Here is a 15727-nt window from a genome sequence, read left to right as displayed (position 1 = left end):
GAGAGAAAGACTTAGCTGTCGTACAAAGCTAAGACTCTGTAACATCATCTGTGTATAGATACTCCCTCAGGCATTTGTCTATTAAAATGGTTCTGTGGCGATAGAAGTCATTTTTGGGCTCATTGACTTTAAATGTCTGAGGGAGTGACACTCGTCTGACAAGACGTTGCAATCATCATGTATGTATGTATCTCACGAGATAGGTATCGTTTTGAAGCTTGATCCTTTCAGGCGACAAATACCTAAAAATTGGCCAAAAAACATTAATTCTTTCACCCTCAACTAGGCACTTTTCTACCGGGAGGGCGTAACCATTTTTGCAAATCATCATATCGGTTGGAATGAGTTTATTTAATTTCAACGTCCGAACTTCCGGTCGCGTCATGGAATAGCGGTAAGATGTTAGGTGTTTTTCACTTTCTCTTCCGCATTTGCGTCACGGGTTCGATACTGCCTGCCTACTACTACGTTCTTTGTTTTTTTGCTCAACACACACCTTAACACACCCGGGCTAGTATTTATATAAATCACTGTCAGACAAGTTATTTTAGTTACAAAATGTTATGTAAGAATAGAAAAAATAGGCATATTTTTATCACCGAAAGGAGAAAGAGAATGGGAGAAAGAGAGTGTGAGGCGGAATTCTTTCTTCGTAGATTTCCAGAGCCTCTCTGCTGACAAACCCTGATTATCAAAAAGGCAGAAGCAGTTGTTCAGGTGACAGATGAAGTCAATGTGTCCTGAAAACTGATTGATCAGTGCGTAACCAAATCACCTAGCAGGGACATTTCTCTGCGAGCGGAAATATATATTTATTTATTACTGTTACCATTACACAGAGTAGACAAGTTAGACGCTTACAATTAGAAATGGTCATTTGTTTTCTTCCAATGATCTATAACTCGGAAACAAAACGTTTTCGAAACTATTTATGGAATTGTAGTTGTTATACATGCGTATAGAACATGATTAATTATCGAAACACTCGCAAATTTTCGCGCTTTAAAAAAAACATATATTTGCTACTAAATAGATGTATTTAAATTTGGTTTTATATGCATCAATTGATCATTACCTTTTATACTCGAGTGGCTGTCGAGTCTTGATAAGTGATAATGAATCACCTAAAAAAAAAAATTCAGGCAGGATATTTCTTTAACAACTGCGAAGAGGCTAATAAGATTATAGTTTACGATTCTATCGTTCTAGTTAACAGCCTAAATTCGTCGTTTTTTCAGATTAACAACTGACCCCAATTGACCACAACTGACTATTCGACGAATTTTCCCGTCTTTTGGGCATAGATGGTTCCACATGATAAAATGGCGCCTAAGAAGGCCAAGGCAAAATCCATGTAGAAGATCACGGGAAAAGAATGCGTTGCATCGTAAACAATTCCTGAAATTAACATAAAAATAAGTTATTAGTATCGTAAAAGTATACAAATTTAAATAATTAAAAAGTGATAAATTCACATATACATTACAGGAATTACCTCCCTTATCTTTAGGAACATATCAAATATACATAATATAAAAGGAGCGTGTCTGGTTTTAACTAATGTGATTGCGTGGAAAAGAAAACTATCGTAAAATTATTAAATAAAAAAAAAAAAGAAAGTAAGTAAATAATGATAGAGCGATCTGATGTGCATATATAAGTATTGGAGTTACTTTTAATCATGAAAAATAAATATTATTAACAAAACTAACTTAAAACTAGAAGGATGACGTTTAAAAGAATTTTATTAATATCCAAAAGACATATCAAAGATTAGTTATTGATTCAAAAGTGATCAAGGGACGTAATTCACATATAAATTCCTGAATTACGTCCCCTTTCATTTGAAATTTAACTAATAGTTTAAAGAATGCGTATTGCGTTAGACTAAATTACGTTAAAACAAAGTGAATGGTGTGATGGTAAATGTGAATTGAAAAACTCAAAGGAAAAGTAAACAACTGCCTCGGAAATGTGTGAGAAATTGAAAAACAAAATAATCTGGAGAGACTGAATGTGATTTGATTTCAGCGAGAATAAACAAATAATAATAATAATAATAACAGTATAAACTTGCAGATTAAATGGCCACTATTTAAAACGTAAAAAATGACGAACTGAAAAAACGATATTTGGAAATTGGAAAATCTTTTTTTTTTCCCCTCTTCTTCCTCGACATGATGTAGTGGAAGATAGTTCGATGAAGAGTCCACGTGATTTTGTTAACTGCAGGGTTTTTATGAAGCCGGATAGGTGACGCGTGGTCGCGAATTTTGAAAACATCGCGTGGACTCTTCATCGAACTATCTTCCACTACATCATGTCGAGGAAGAAGAGGAAAAAAAAAAGATTGATAAAGGAGTCTTACTCCGAAATATATTTCTTTAAAAATAAACACCTGTTTATTTAAAAAAAAAAAAATTCGCGTTGCAGTTTTGGCTTCAAATGTATTTATACATGTTTTATTCTTCAAATTTCACTCAACGCTTCTAATGGATATACACAAAAATAACTACCTATATATATATATATATATATATATATATATATATATATATATATATATATATATATATATATATATATATATACAGTAGCGTCCAAAAGTTAAGGAACGATCGATCATTTTTTTTAATGGCTTCTAACTTTATCTATGAAAAAGAAAAAAAAAAGATTTTTGGTGAATTTTCCAATGTTTAATAATGGTAGTTAAAGAAATTTTTTTTTTAATTTTTAATACATATTAGTTTGTTTTTTTTTACATATAAATAAATTTAATTAAATTACAGGCGTCCAAAAGTTAAGGAACGAGGGAAATTCATTATGAAAAACTAAAGAATCTTTTCAGTATTTAGTGAAAAGCCCCTTGTTTTCAATCACACTATGGCATATTTTGCTGCAAGACAGACCCAATCGTTCACATGTTATAGGTGAAATATTATTCCAGGATGTTTTTATACATTCCCATAAATCATCAAGATTTTTTTTTGGGGGGGGGGTGTCTGTGATCTTATCACCAATAATTTTCCAAACATTTTCAATTGGATTCAGATCTGGGCTCTGAGCTGGCCAATCCATAACGCAAATATTGGATCTATTTAGCTCTTCTAAAACTATTTTTGCTTTATGGCACGGTGCGTTGTCTTGCATAAAGATATCAGAATTAGAAAGATTAGGTACCACATGTTCTCTAATCAATTCTCTGTACATTCGGGCATAAACTTTTCCATGAATTCTCACAAGGGGGACAGTTCCTTTTGAAGATATCATGCTCCATACCATTATACTGCTGCCTTAAAATTTTACTGTACTTTTAACGCACTTAGGGGACAGTCTTTCTCCATTTTTTCTTCTGACATGTGGTCTTTGTTCTGATTCGAAAAGATTAAATTTAGATTCATCAGTAAAATGAACCTTTTCATATTTTTGTTCTTCCCAAAACAAATGTTTTTCGGCGAATAACAATCTGGCCTTTTTATTCTTAATACAAATTAAAGGCTTTGAGCATGGACTTCTTGAAAATAATCCAACTTCGTTTAATCTTCGTGAGATCGTTTGTCGGGAAATCTTGTGTCCAGTTTCGAATGTAAAATCCCGGGATATCGAAGCCGCAGTTATAATTTTAAAGCGATCAGAACGAGATGATCGAGTGATTTTTCTATCCTCCCTTTTAGTTGTTATTCGGGGTCGGCCCGATTTTTTCTTTTCAGTCAATGGTAAACTTTTCTTTCCATTTTCAATAATCCGAAAAACAACGCTTTTGGACCTTTTCAATATTTTAGCAATCTCCCCTTAGGACTTTTTTTCATCATAATGGTCACAAATAAGCTGTTTTTCTTGTACAGATAGCCTTTTTCGAATATTCGGAGTCGACATTTTGTTGTTGTTAATAAAATTGTTAACGTTTGTATTAATTTTCTGCGTTCCTAAACTTTTGGACGCCTGTAGTTTAATTAAATTTATTTATATGTAAAAAAACTAATGTGTATTAAAATCCAAAATTAAAAATTTTTTTTCCCTTTAACTACCATTATTAAACATTGGAAAATTCACCAAAAACTTTTTTTTTTCTTTTTCATAGATAAAGTTAGAAACCATTAAAAACTTTTTTTTTTCTTTTTCATAGATAAAGTTAGAAACCATTAAAAAAAAATGATCGATCGTTCTTTGACTTTTGGATGCTACTATATATATATATATATATATATATATATATATATATATATATATATATATATATATATATATATATATATATATATAAAACATTTTTTTATTATTTATTTTTATTATTTTTAAAACAGTAATCTACGTACACGCGTATTTCGAGTTAATTAACTCTCATCAGCGTAGCTCAACTCTTTCAGACAATGTTTTCACAGTCCGACGCCTTAACCGTTAGGCCATGAACCTAATGAATTTACTGTTTATTTTTATCGCTTATAAATTTAGATTTGTTGTTGTTTTTTTTTGTTTTTTTCGCTTTTTTTTTTTTTTTCAAACGATAGATTCGGTTAATATTGGCTTCGCTTCGAAGCTCGATTTTTTGTTTATTTATTTTAGAAAGTCGCCCATAATTTGTTTGGACGTATATATAACACTTTTTTAAAATTTATTTTTATTATTTTTAAAACAGTATTCTATCGTTTGAAAAATACAAAAAAAAACACAAAAAAAACAAAAACCAACAGCATATATATATATATATATATATATATATATATATATGTGTGTGTGTGTGTGTGTGTGTGTGTGTGTGTGTGTGTGTGTGATTTAATTATCCTAGGACACATGCTTCTTTATTTACGATTCATCAGCGAGGCTTAACCTGTCGAGATTTAGTACCATGACCTCAAAGTCTAAACCTATCCCCGCGAGTACTATAACCATTTCATCATTTCATCTATAACATTTTATAGATAAAATTTATTTCTATATTTTGTTTGTGATACTTTAGAACTAATTAAATTATGTATATGGAAAAGCATTTTACCTTAATGCTAGTTGGGAATAATTTTCCCGTCACTACTCTGATGACGATGGGATTGGCATATTATTCATTTTAGCTTTCTGATGAACTGAACAATCACGTAGTAAATGCAAAGTGGAATCCCTATGTTTCCAGCGATTTGATGTTGGTTAAATCAATTTTCTCATTAATTTATACTATGAATTCCATCAATCGCTGATAATTAAATGACTTTAGGTTCTCATGCCGTAAATGTTGATTTACAAAGGGTGTTCCAAAAGTAATGCCTCCTATTTTTTTTATTCCGCATGAATGGATTAGAGGGGATTAAAAATTGCATTGTTATGACCTGAAAGTTTCATCACTCTGTTTCCGATATTGACGGTTTGAACCTTTTAAAAAAGCTACCCCTTTTACTGACGTGCATTAAGAGGGGAAACGCGTCACAGAATTCGTATATGCAGAAAAAATTGAATCGATCAGCATTCACCGGAACCTGTTGAACGTTTACGAAACAATGCGGTTGATGTCAGCCCAGTTAGGAGATGGGTCCGTCGATTTCAGAGTGGCGACAGAGATGTGAGTAACAAAGTGCGCTCCAGACGCCCATGCACAGCCACCTCCTCATCACTAACAAAAATTCATTGAGAATGGTGGTGACTATGTAAAAACATAAATCTTGGAACACAAAATGTTACTCGATTCCTTCCACGTCTCTGTAGCTCTTCAACATTTTTTAGTTAAAAATAGGATGTACTACATTTGGAACGACTGTAAAAAATGTAAATTAGCAAAAAATATGGATGTTTTATAACATTTACTGATGCTTTGTGCAGCTGCCCCTATTTATTATCGACGAGAGAAGTTGAACTCTTAAGCAAGTATGAATCATTTATGTGATATGTTCACGTAAACAGCGTAAATTAAGCGCTATTTCACAACAGCATGTACGAGGTCCCTTCAATAAGGTTCCAGACTTTTTCATATGAGCAATTTTATTAATAGTACACACGTGAACCACTAGTCCCCTTCGAAGTAATCTCCTTCGGCTGCAATTCACATGTTGTACCGTTCCATCAACTTCTGGAAGGCCCCATGCAAGTCCTCTTGTGTGAGCGTTTCAATGACCCTAGTCACAACCTCTTTCATCTCCTCAATTGTCTAATAACAACAGCCTCTAAGGGTTTCCTTCAGCTTAAGGAATAACCAAAAGTCACAGGGAGCAAGGTCTGGAATATAGGGAGGGCGAGGCACTGTCTTAATGCCAATAGTCTGTGACAAGGATGGAGTTGTGAACTAGTGCATTTATGCAAATCTTCCGCATTTTCACTTCCTCGAGAATAATTGTGTACATCTTATAAACTGACATCAAACTGTGCATTTATTGCCTCTATATGCACACGGCGGTCTTTCTCTATGAAATTCTTTATTTGGCTAATGAACTTTGCTGTTCTGACTTTCTTAATCTTTCTACACCTTTCATCATCCCTCACAGACCCTGCCTTCTGTCAATGCCTTATGCACTCCAAAACTGATTCACGATTCATACAAAATGGTCCAAAAGCAGTCTGAAACATCCCATACGCTTCTGTAACATTTTTCCAAGTTTAAAACAGAATTTTGATTGCATATCTTTCTTCTAAAGAGTCATCACGTCCAGATTGCATTTTTGAAATTCATCAGCTGTAAAATCAGACTTTAGTAGGATGTATTCCAATTCCTGCTGTGACTGTTTATTTGAAACTGAAATCACAAAAATTGGTTAGTTATCTCAGAAGATGTATAGTAATAACATAATGTATTTTCAAGAATCTACGACAATTTTAAATGCCTGTAAAAAAAGTCTGAAAACTTATTGAAGTCATTTCGTATCATTAATAACAAACAAAAAAAATAACTATTGAAAATGAATAGTTAATCAGTACACACCACTAATGATGGGATATAGAGTATACCCAATTCCAATTAACATTGTCATTATAGTGTAGGCTTCGGACATTTTTTTAACTCCAGTTATTCCTGCAATCATTACAATGCGAAGAGAAGTTCCAAAACCTGCAAAAATAACAAATTATGCATAAAGAATACAAGCAGATTCAATCAAATGCCCGCTTTTGGAAAACTGTTCCGCTGGGATACTTCTCGGTTAAATATGATATGATAGCGTTCAAATCCAATATGAACAAGTTCTTGTTGAGCCGTCCCCAGAAATAATCAAATTCTACTCAATTTACACCATTGACGATTACCACACTATCACCTTACTTTCATTATTCCTTATCCTCAAGTCGTCCTCGGGTCTTGATAAGTGGTGAATCCCAGGTGAATGAATCCAATGGCAAGGAGAAGTCCTGGAAACAACTCCGAGATAACACGGAGAAGATATATCGCTTGGTGTTCCCAAATTGTCACCCATTTCAGTGTAATAGAGGATGGTGCAGGTGGCAGAGAAAACGGTCGACTGTGTCCGGGCTTCCGGAAATGACGTCAAAGAAAAGTCGGTCAGATTCTGAATCAAGTTGTCCCAGCAATTGCATCAAAGAAGTCAAAATTGGGGGCGTGAGATTCCCAGAGATTAGGTGAACGGGACTAGCCGACATTTCAAGACAATATGTGGTGGAATGTTCTGCCGTTATCTGTGCCAATAAAATAAAGGCAGTAGACAACGACGGGAGAGAGGAGAATCACAGACCACCGGCAAACTGACACATTTTTCTTCACTGCAGCCACACTCTCGTCATTTGCTGATGTCATAACGATAATATTGAAATCGAAAATTTTGTCATTTTCAAGCTAATTATAATTGCGTAAGCGTATCGCTATTCAGACGACAGCTTGTCATGCTTAGCGTTGTAGACGAGATTCATTAAAGATTTATTTTATTCTTGCAAGTTTTAAGCGTATTTTTCCTCATTTTACAAATAGCTCTCATGAACTTTGTTAAGAAGAACAGCATAAATTTACTTGTCTTTGAAAATTCTCATTGGTATTTTATTTTTTACATTTATATACATATTAAAGCCTTAATCCATGTCCCATTCGAGTAGAAGTGTTACAAGGGGGGTTGCAAACTGCAGAGGTAATTCTGGAGAGGACAATCGGCTGTCTGGGCTTGCGAAGGTGACGTCAATAGAAGCTGGACCCAGAAAGTCGGTCAGGGCAACAGTCCTTGATTGAGGTTCGCCGGCAATAACTGAGAATAAATGAGATACGCAGTAAAAAAAAAAAAAAAAGTGGAATAATATTCTGACGTCATTCCTCTCAATAAAAGAGAGACAACCAGACAACCAGAGAACAGGCGACCGCAGGAGAAAAGCAGACACAATTGATCTCTTCCATTTTGCCCACACACTACCATCTTACATATCCTCGACAAACCCGCTTAGCAACAAAATCACACTCCTTCACTGTTGATGCCTCTAAATGCCAGAAAACTTCCTATCTAACAGTGTCTTCCCTCCAACAGTTAGACTTTGGAATTCTCTTCCTTCTATCTGATTTCCTGCCTTTACTGATATGTAGAAGTTTAAATGTAACGTAAACGAACATCGTGTTAATCTTTCCAAGGCATGATCCCAAATAGTAGTCGCTTACGTCCAAGTGTCTATATGCCTTGTTAGGGGTGAACGTGAGTAAAAAAATACTTACTATAACCGATAGAAAGGATGACTGTACTCGAGGCAAGTGTTACAAATGTTTTGCAAAAGGGTAAAGCTAGTATACTAAACGACATTGCAATTAAACACGTCAGTAAAAGATAACTAATGGGGATGTGTAAGACATCGGCGAGGAATCCAACTAAAATCGGAATGATGGTGGAAGTGATCCCAAAGATTGACATATTCAAAGCTCCTTCTTCCCTGCTCAGTCCAATACTTTCCGCATAGGCTGGAAGATATATCAGCAACGAATCTCCAACTAGAAAATATAAAAAGATGTATTCAAAGTTAAAGAAAGAAATATCAAAAGATACGAAATATTAATATACGAAGGCCTTCAAAAAGTAAATTACTCCGATTTTTTAACCCTAAAAGTTAAAGAGGCACGGATATGGGAGTTGTACCTTTAAAATAGGAGACCTTAAGTGCTTTAAAATGTATTTTTGCATTGTCACAACCATTCTTTATACACTTAATCCAGGGATTCAGTGATGCATATCTGCTTCATGACAAGGAGTTGCTTTCTTAGTCTCAAATCGTCAATATCTGCAACAGAGAGATAAATATTTCAGGTCAAGTATGCATGAGTTCAGTCATTATAAACATATAATTTTCAATCCACTTTAATCAATTCGCGTGGAATAAAAATACTTTTCAGACGCCCCTCGTATCCAATCAACGGTGTGAATTAATACCGAGATAGTGACAAAGAAATAAATTTCGAACAGAATAAAGGTTACTTAAATGAGTTGTATGTTCCGCGAAATAAGATTTTTAATTCAATTCTGAATTTTTGAAATAAGATGTGAACGTTTGTATTGTTTTGGTTACTCGAATAATTATTCTCATTTTGGGTGGTATTGGCACAACGTTTTGGTCGTTGTAACCTACGATCTTCCTCAGGTTTTAAATCCAGGTTTTCTTTTCTCTATTAAGGAAATAAGGGGCTAGCTCTACATTGCAAGTATTCGGATCGTGCGTTTGAGGGTGGGTCCGTAAATCATACAGAAAGTTCAATCTTACGGTCCGAAGCTAAGATATTTAAAAAATATATACCTTAGTGATCCCTGAAGATTGAACTTTTTTATGATTTACGGACACGCCCTCAATATAGTAAATATTAATAATGAAAGAGAGAATTGGAAAGGAATACGTCAAGAGAACAAGAAAACTCCTGGAAACGAAAATATATGGCAGAAACCTAATAAAAAGTATAAATACATGGATAGTATCACTAGTAAAATACTCTTGACCGTTTATAGAGTGGACTAAATAAAAATGAGACAGCTCGATCAGAAGACCAGGAAACTCATGACCATGCACAATGCACTACACCCAAAGGACGATATTGACAGACTCTACGTGAAAAGGAAAGACGGCGGCAGAGGACTGCTCTACATAGAAGACTGTGCGAATCACACAAAAAAAAAGAACAAAAAATACATAATGCAAAATATTGAAAAGATAATTATAGCAGCGAGAGACACTAAAAAAAACAACAAAACAGAAAACAGAAAGACAAATGACAAAACGAGAAAAGAAAAATGGGAACAGAATTAACTATACGCAAGATTCATAAGAATGACAAAATATGAGAATAACGAAAACAGATGGGCATGGATGCGAAAAGGACATGTAAACTAAGAAACTGAATCCCTAATAACTGCAGCACAAGATAACTCGATAAGAAACAACCATATCAAAGCAGAGATCAACAAAACACAAGAAAACAGCAAATGCAGACTGTTGGAAAAGACACGAAACAATCAGCCATATAGTAAGTAAATGCAGTAAATTGGTCCAAAAGGAATACAAAAGCATATACGACCAAGTGGGGGTGGCAATACACTGGGAATTATGCAAACAACTGCGTCTCGAACGTACAGACAAATGGTACAAGCATAAGCCCACAACGGTACTTGAAAACGAGAACCACAAAATTCTATGGAACATGGACATACAGACGGATAAATCCATCCAAGCAAGAAGACCGGATGTTCAAATAATAAACAAGAAAGAAAAATCCTGTTAAATCGTAAATTTTGCCGTCCCAGCTGACCACAGTGTGAATATCAAAGAAAATGAGAAACGGGACAAATACACAGAGCTAGCCAGAATGTTAAAAGAGATTTGGATGATGAAGACAATCAAAATAATATACATAATAGTAGAACTAGGAACATTTCCGAAATATTTTGAAAAAAGAATGGGAGAAATTGGAATCAGAGGAATGGCTAAAAAGATACAACAATTAACAATAATGAAAACAGCTTAAATATTAAGCAAAACCGTTGAATGCGGAGATTTATACACATGAGCAACATGCTTGAGCCAACCAAACTGCTGCAAAGGCAAAGCATAAATAAGCTTTACAGGGAACCAAGAACACTGAAGCTGCATATCTACACGTTCTACATCCCCTCATCCATCCCCTCCATTGCCCCATCATTGTCCAACCCCCCCAAAATGATACTAAATAGCCGAGAAGGTGCAAGGAGGATGGAAAGACCGAGGAAAGAGCGCTGACCAGACATCCACTGGATAGGCGCGAAGAGAACTGGGACCTTGGAGAGGCTTTTTGCTACTCAAATTTCAGTGGAAACCAATGGGTACTCCCAGCGAGAAATCAATGGTGAGAGGCTGTCGCGATAATGTAAATTTATTTGCAAATGTTATCAAATGAGGTGGAGAGTGCTGAACATCTGGGGAAACTTGTTTTCACTCAGCTTCCAGGGGACACCACAGGTTTTCAATTTGAGATCTTTGATGACCTGTGTGAAAGCTCCTTGTGAGCCAATAATAATAATAATAATAATAATAATAATAATAATAATAATAATAATAATAATAATAATAATAATAACAATAATACCAATAATAATAACAACAATAATAATAATAACAATAATAATAACAACAATAATAATAACAATAATAATAATAACAATAATAATAATAATAACAACAATAATAACAATAATAATAACAATACCAATAATAATAACAATAATAATAACAATAATAACAATAATAATAACAATAATAATAATAACAATAATAATAATAACAATAATAATAATAATAATAACAATAATAACAATAACAACAATAACAATAATAATAATAACAATAATAATAATAACAATAATAATAATAACAATAATAATAATAATAACAACAATAATAATAATAACAATAATAATGATAATAATGACAATAATAACAATAATAATAATAACAATAATAATAATAACAACAACAACAATAATAATAATAACAATAATAATAATAATAACAATAATAATAATAACAATAATAATAATAATAATAATAATAATAATAATAATAATAAAAGCCTAATAAACATAACATATATTATGTTACAATACTCGATCACACAGAAAAGCAATAGCAAAAAATAAATCATAAATTACGTGCTCACAGCACGTTGATTAAATTCTTACTTATTGGATATATTTTCCATTTACTGAAGCAAAGTTTCTTTGTTATCTTTTAGTTAAATGTAGAATTATTCTTTCCCACTTCGACACCATTTTTCGAAAATGACCCTAAGATATGCTGCGTAGAATGTTTCTTATTAATAATTTATACACCTGTGAAAGGTTGGAAAGATGTTTTGATTATTTTTAACACAAGTCTTTTGTCTCACGAAAATTTATTTTCTGATTCAGCGAATAAAGTGATCTCTCTTACATCCCGATTAGGGATACGACCAAATTTCTTTGCGAAAATGTTTACGTAGTAATTTTATTCCGAAACTCATAGAGAAAAAAAATCCCAGTCTTTTAAACCTTGCCCAACGATCTTCTTATGCAAAACTAATTAAGAGTCCAAGTTTATTCAAAGGAAACCGCCATATGGGTATTAGTTCTAGAATCAAATGTATTGACGCGTTACCAAGAGCTGCCTTCTTTCAATCGAGTGCATACGGTTTTATATATTTCAGCTTACCCTATTGCTGTACCCTGATTACGTTGGTTTAAAAAACGGCGTTGTGCCTAATTTGCTCAGTGGGGAAGCAAATAAATACAACCCTGCTTGCGTTCGTCTGTGCCAGTATCATATCTTGCATCGCCTTCTTACTTCACTGATGACAGGACGTGCCACTTTTCGCACGCATTGTTTTTTTTTTATTATTTCTATCTGAAATTCAATTATCACTGCACAATTCAGTTTTCATTAGAATTTTAACAGTTTAATTTCATTAAGTATTTCTTTTCATTTTAATTAATTGTGCACTCTCGAAACTTCGTTGCCTGATCGCTGTTATATTGTCGTTTACATATTTTATAGACGCACTTTTACCTAATTCGTGCCATAGTATATACTCTAATGACAGTGGTTTTTGTAATCACACAACTTGTTAAATCAACAAAGTTTTATTTATTTTACAGATGATGATATGAGAAATGAGAGAGTTCGGATCAGTGTGGGAAGGGCGTGGCTGGTTGGTCGGACGATGGCAGAGATGTGTCGCTGGCTTCTCTCTCTTCTGTCTTTGTTTTGACTGATTTTTATTTAAAATTCTGTTGGTTGGAATTACTGTTGACTTATTTGACATTCTTCTATTGTGTTATGCCTTTTTACTTGTAGCCATTTCAATCCAAAGTTAAACATTTCTTTCCTTGTTTCTTGATCTCGATTCTTTGATCGAAATGTGGGGTTGACTTCATCGCCAGCAATCCGATTTACATCTGGTTTTGCCCGGCTCCAATATTTTCCGGCGTTGTCTCTCACCTATTCAACACCATTACTTGCGCAAGTTCAGTTGTTTTATTTAATTGGTTTAGCTCATCAAACTGCGTTTTGTACTTATCGTTTCAGACAAATAATCTCTATATTATTGTTTTTGCATTCCATTGGTGATTTATTGTCCCCTGATTTGTTCATTTTTGGTGGGTTATGACCTTCATACTTTCCTAATCTTTTTGTTTCTCATCGTCTTCTGTGTCGTTAATAAGGCATGCGAATCGTTATTTTGCAATAAAACCCATAACAAACATAATCAACATAAAAGTAAGCAAAATCACAGTAAGAAACAACTTAATAAATATAAAATAAATATATAGAAGTGTTACAATATTTTGGGGTGATAATGGCGTATGGTCCCGCAACGTCGGGAGATTCTATGTTTAAAAGATGCTGCTAGGAACTGATCAATCAAATTAATTCACGTTCTGCTACTAACCAATCAGAAACAAGAATTGCTCCATAAATATTAAACCTTTCTGTAGCAATTTCGCATATGTTTTCCTCGTATTAACACGGGAATAATCTTTTGCTCTGTGGATTCCAACTCGAGAACTGTCTACTGAGAACCAGTCACCTCCAGGACTTGTGTAGAACACTTAACCATCGGAAACTGTTCAGAAACTAAACATGGTTTACAACTTTAGAGTAAGCTAAACTCGGGGTCTGTAAAGTTTTCTACCCGAGCAGGGGGGGGGCATATTCCTGACTTTTTTAAGCGACCCGGGCCAAAATTCAGCAAAATAACCTAGGGTGTATTATACTATTTTGCTTATTACGTTTGTTTTTTTTACCGAGACTGGTTCTCCAAAACCTAATTTTTTTTACTAATTATCTAATTGGTTGGTTGGTTGGTTGGTTGGTTGGTTGGTTGTTTTACGGCATATGAACCCTTTTTATGTCATTTAATGCCGAATCCAGTGATTTTGAAGAAAATATTTTTAATAGAATATATTTGTTTGTTTTTTTTTTCAAGTCGGTTTCTATTTAACCCATATTTGGGACCCTAACAGGTACTACCAGTCCGGTTCAGAATGGACCTGGGAGCAATGGCAATTAAAGGGTGGCTCCACACTCCCCAAAGCCCGCAAGCTAGGGCCTCGCCATCGGATATAGTTTAAGGACATATCCAGGACCACAAATTTTCTGAACAAAAACACACACCACCACACTATTTTCACATAATTCCATTTTAAAATATTTTAAGATTTCCGTAAGAGTTCCACGAGCTGGATATATAAGACACAATAACTAATGTAAGTATAATAATGTCCTATAAAATAATAAACGTGATAATCATAAAATATAATAAATATATCACATAATAAACATAAAACAAAAAAAAAAAACTAATAAATCTAACAAAGTAAAACATAAATACAAAAACCAAAATAAACAAACCATATAAACATAATAAAAACATAATGAACACATGAAAACATAAAATAATAATAATGAACCTAATAATAATAACAACAGTATTATTAAGAATAAAATAATAATGAGAAACATAATAATAAGAAGAAACATAATAATGATAAAAATAATACTACAACTACAGTAATGTATAATAATAATAATAATAATAATAATAATAATAATAATAATAATAATGATAATAATAATAATAATAATAATAATAGCGGGACCTGTGAAAACGAGATTGTAGATACGTTTTGGATGTGGCCTGAATTGACCACTTGACCCATCAAACTCACGGAATAGGATGCTATTCTAAAAGGAATAAATCTTGTTATACATTGTGAGGTAAAATCCTTACACCTGAAGATCGACTCTTTGTGTATTAAGCGATGACTAATAAATCCAGGTTGTCCGTTGATGTTGCATGTGGAATGCTCATCTGTTTAAAGATTACGCACTATTGGTAAACGTTATGCTCGTCAGATCTTGTTGAATTAGAGTTGATAATATAACTAGTGGCTTGCATAAGTGGCTAACGGCAATAGAAAAGGAAACAAAGACTGTGCTGCAGCTATGCGCTGCGGTCAATAACAGCATGGAGCCGATCCAAACACGAAAGATTCATTTGAATAGGAGTCAGCATAGAATAAAATGAACAACCCACTACATGAGTGAAGTAGATCCTAGTGCTACGATGAGGGCTGTGAGATATGAAATATATGTCGCAAATATTTCTCGATTGCTCTTGTACCGATACGATGGCGACATAGAAAGCTTGAAACGACAAACTTATGACAAAGGTCGGGTATGAATGCCACTTACTATGGGAATGTTCATACTCTAACCTTCATTAATTGTAAGCCTTCCAGATTTGCCATAAGGCGACTCTTGTGACAAAAGGATTTTT

General features: G+C 33.6%; 1 protein-coding gene across 1 annotated transcript; it reads right to left on the bottom strand.

Moving 5' to 3' along the window:
• Positions 1 to 1234: 1234 nt before the first annotated feature.
• On the bottom strand, positions 1235 to 8883 carry LOC145278336 (monocarboxylate transporter 9-like). Its single transcript, XM_080130629.1, has 3 exons — positions 8618 to 8883; positions 6899 to 7024; positions 1235 to 1398 (listed from the first exon to the last, which is right to left on the bottom strand). Exons 1-3 carry the CDS (start codon positions 8808 to 8810, stop codon positions 1271 to 1273), a joined length of 447 nt encoding a protein of 148 aa, XP_079986755.1. The 5' UTR covers positions 8811 to 8883; the 3' UTR covers positions 1235 to 1270.
• Positions 8884 to 15727: the final 6844 nt, after the last annotated feature.

The sequence above is a fragment of the Euprymna scolopes genome, chromosome 6 (assembly GCF_053919585.1).
Source record: "Euprymna scolopes isolate OS-2025 chromosome 6, ASM5391958v1, whole genome shotgun sequence".
Classification (NCBI taxonomy): Eukaryota; Metazoa; Mollusca; class Cephalopoda; order Sepiida; family Sepiolidae; genus Euprymna; species Euprymna scolopes.
This window is presented reverse-complemented; position numbering and strand designations above follow the sequence as displayed.

Coding starts and splice junctions, on each gene's coding strand:
- LOC145278336 (XM_080130629.1), bottom strand. CDS start 8,810: ATGTCAATCTTTGGGATCACTTCCACCATCATTCCGATTTTAGTTGGA. Junction 7,025..8,617: donor CATCCTTTCTATCGGTTATA/GTAAGTATTTTT, acceptor TTATTTTTGCAG/GTTTTGGAACTTCTCTTCGC. Junction 1,399..6,898: donor TCTATATCCCATCATTAGTG/GTGTGTACTGAT, acceptor TGTTAATTTCAG/GAATTGTTTACGATGCAACG.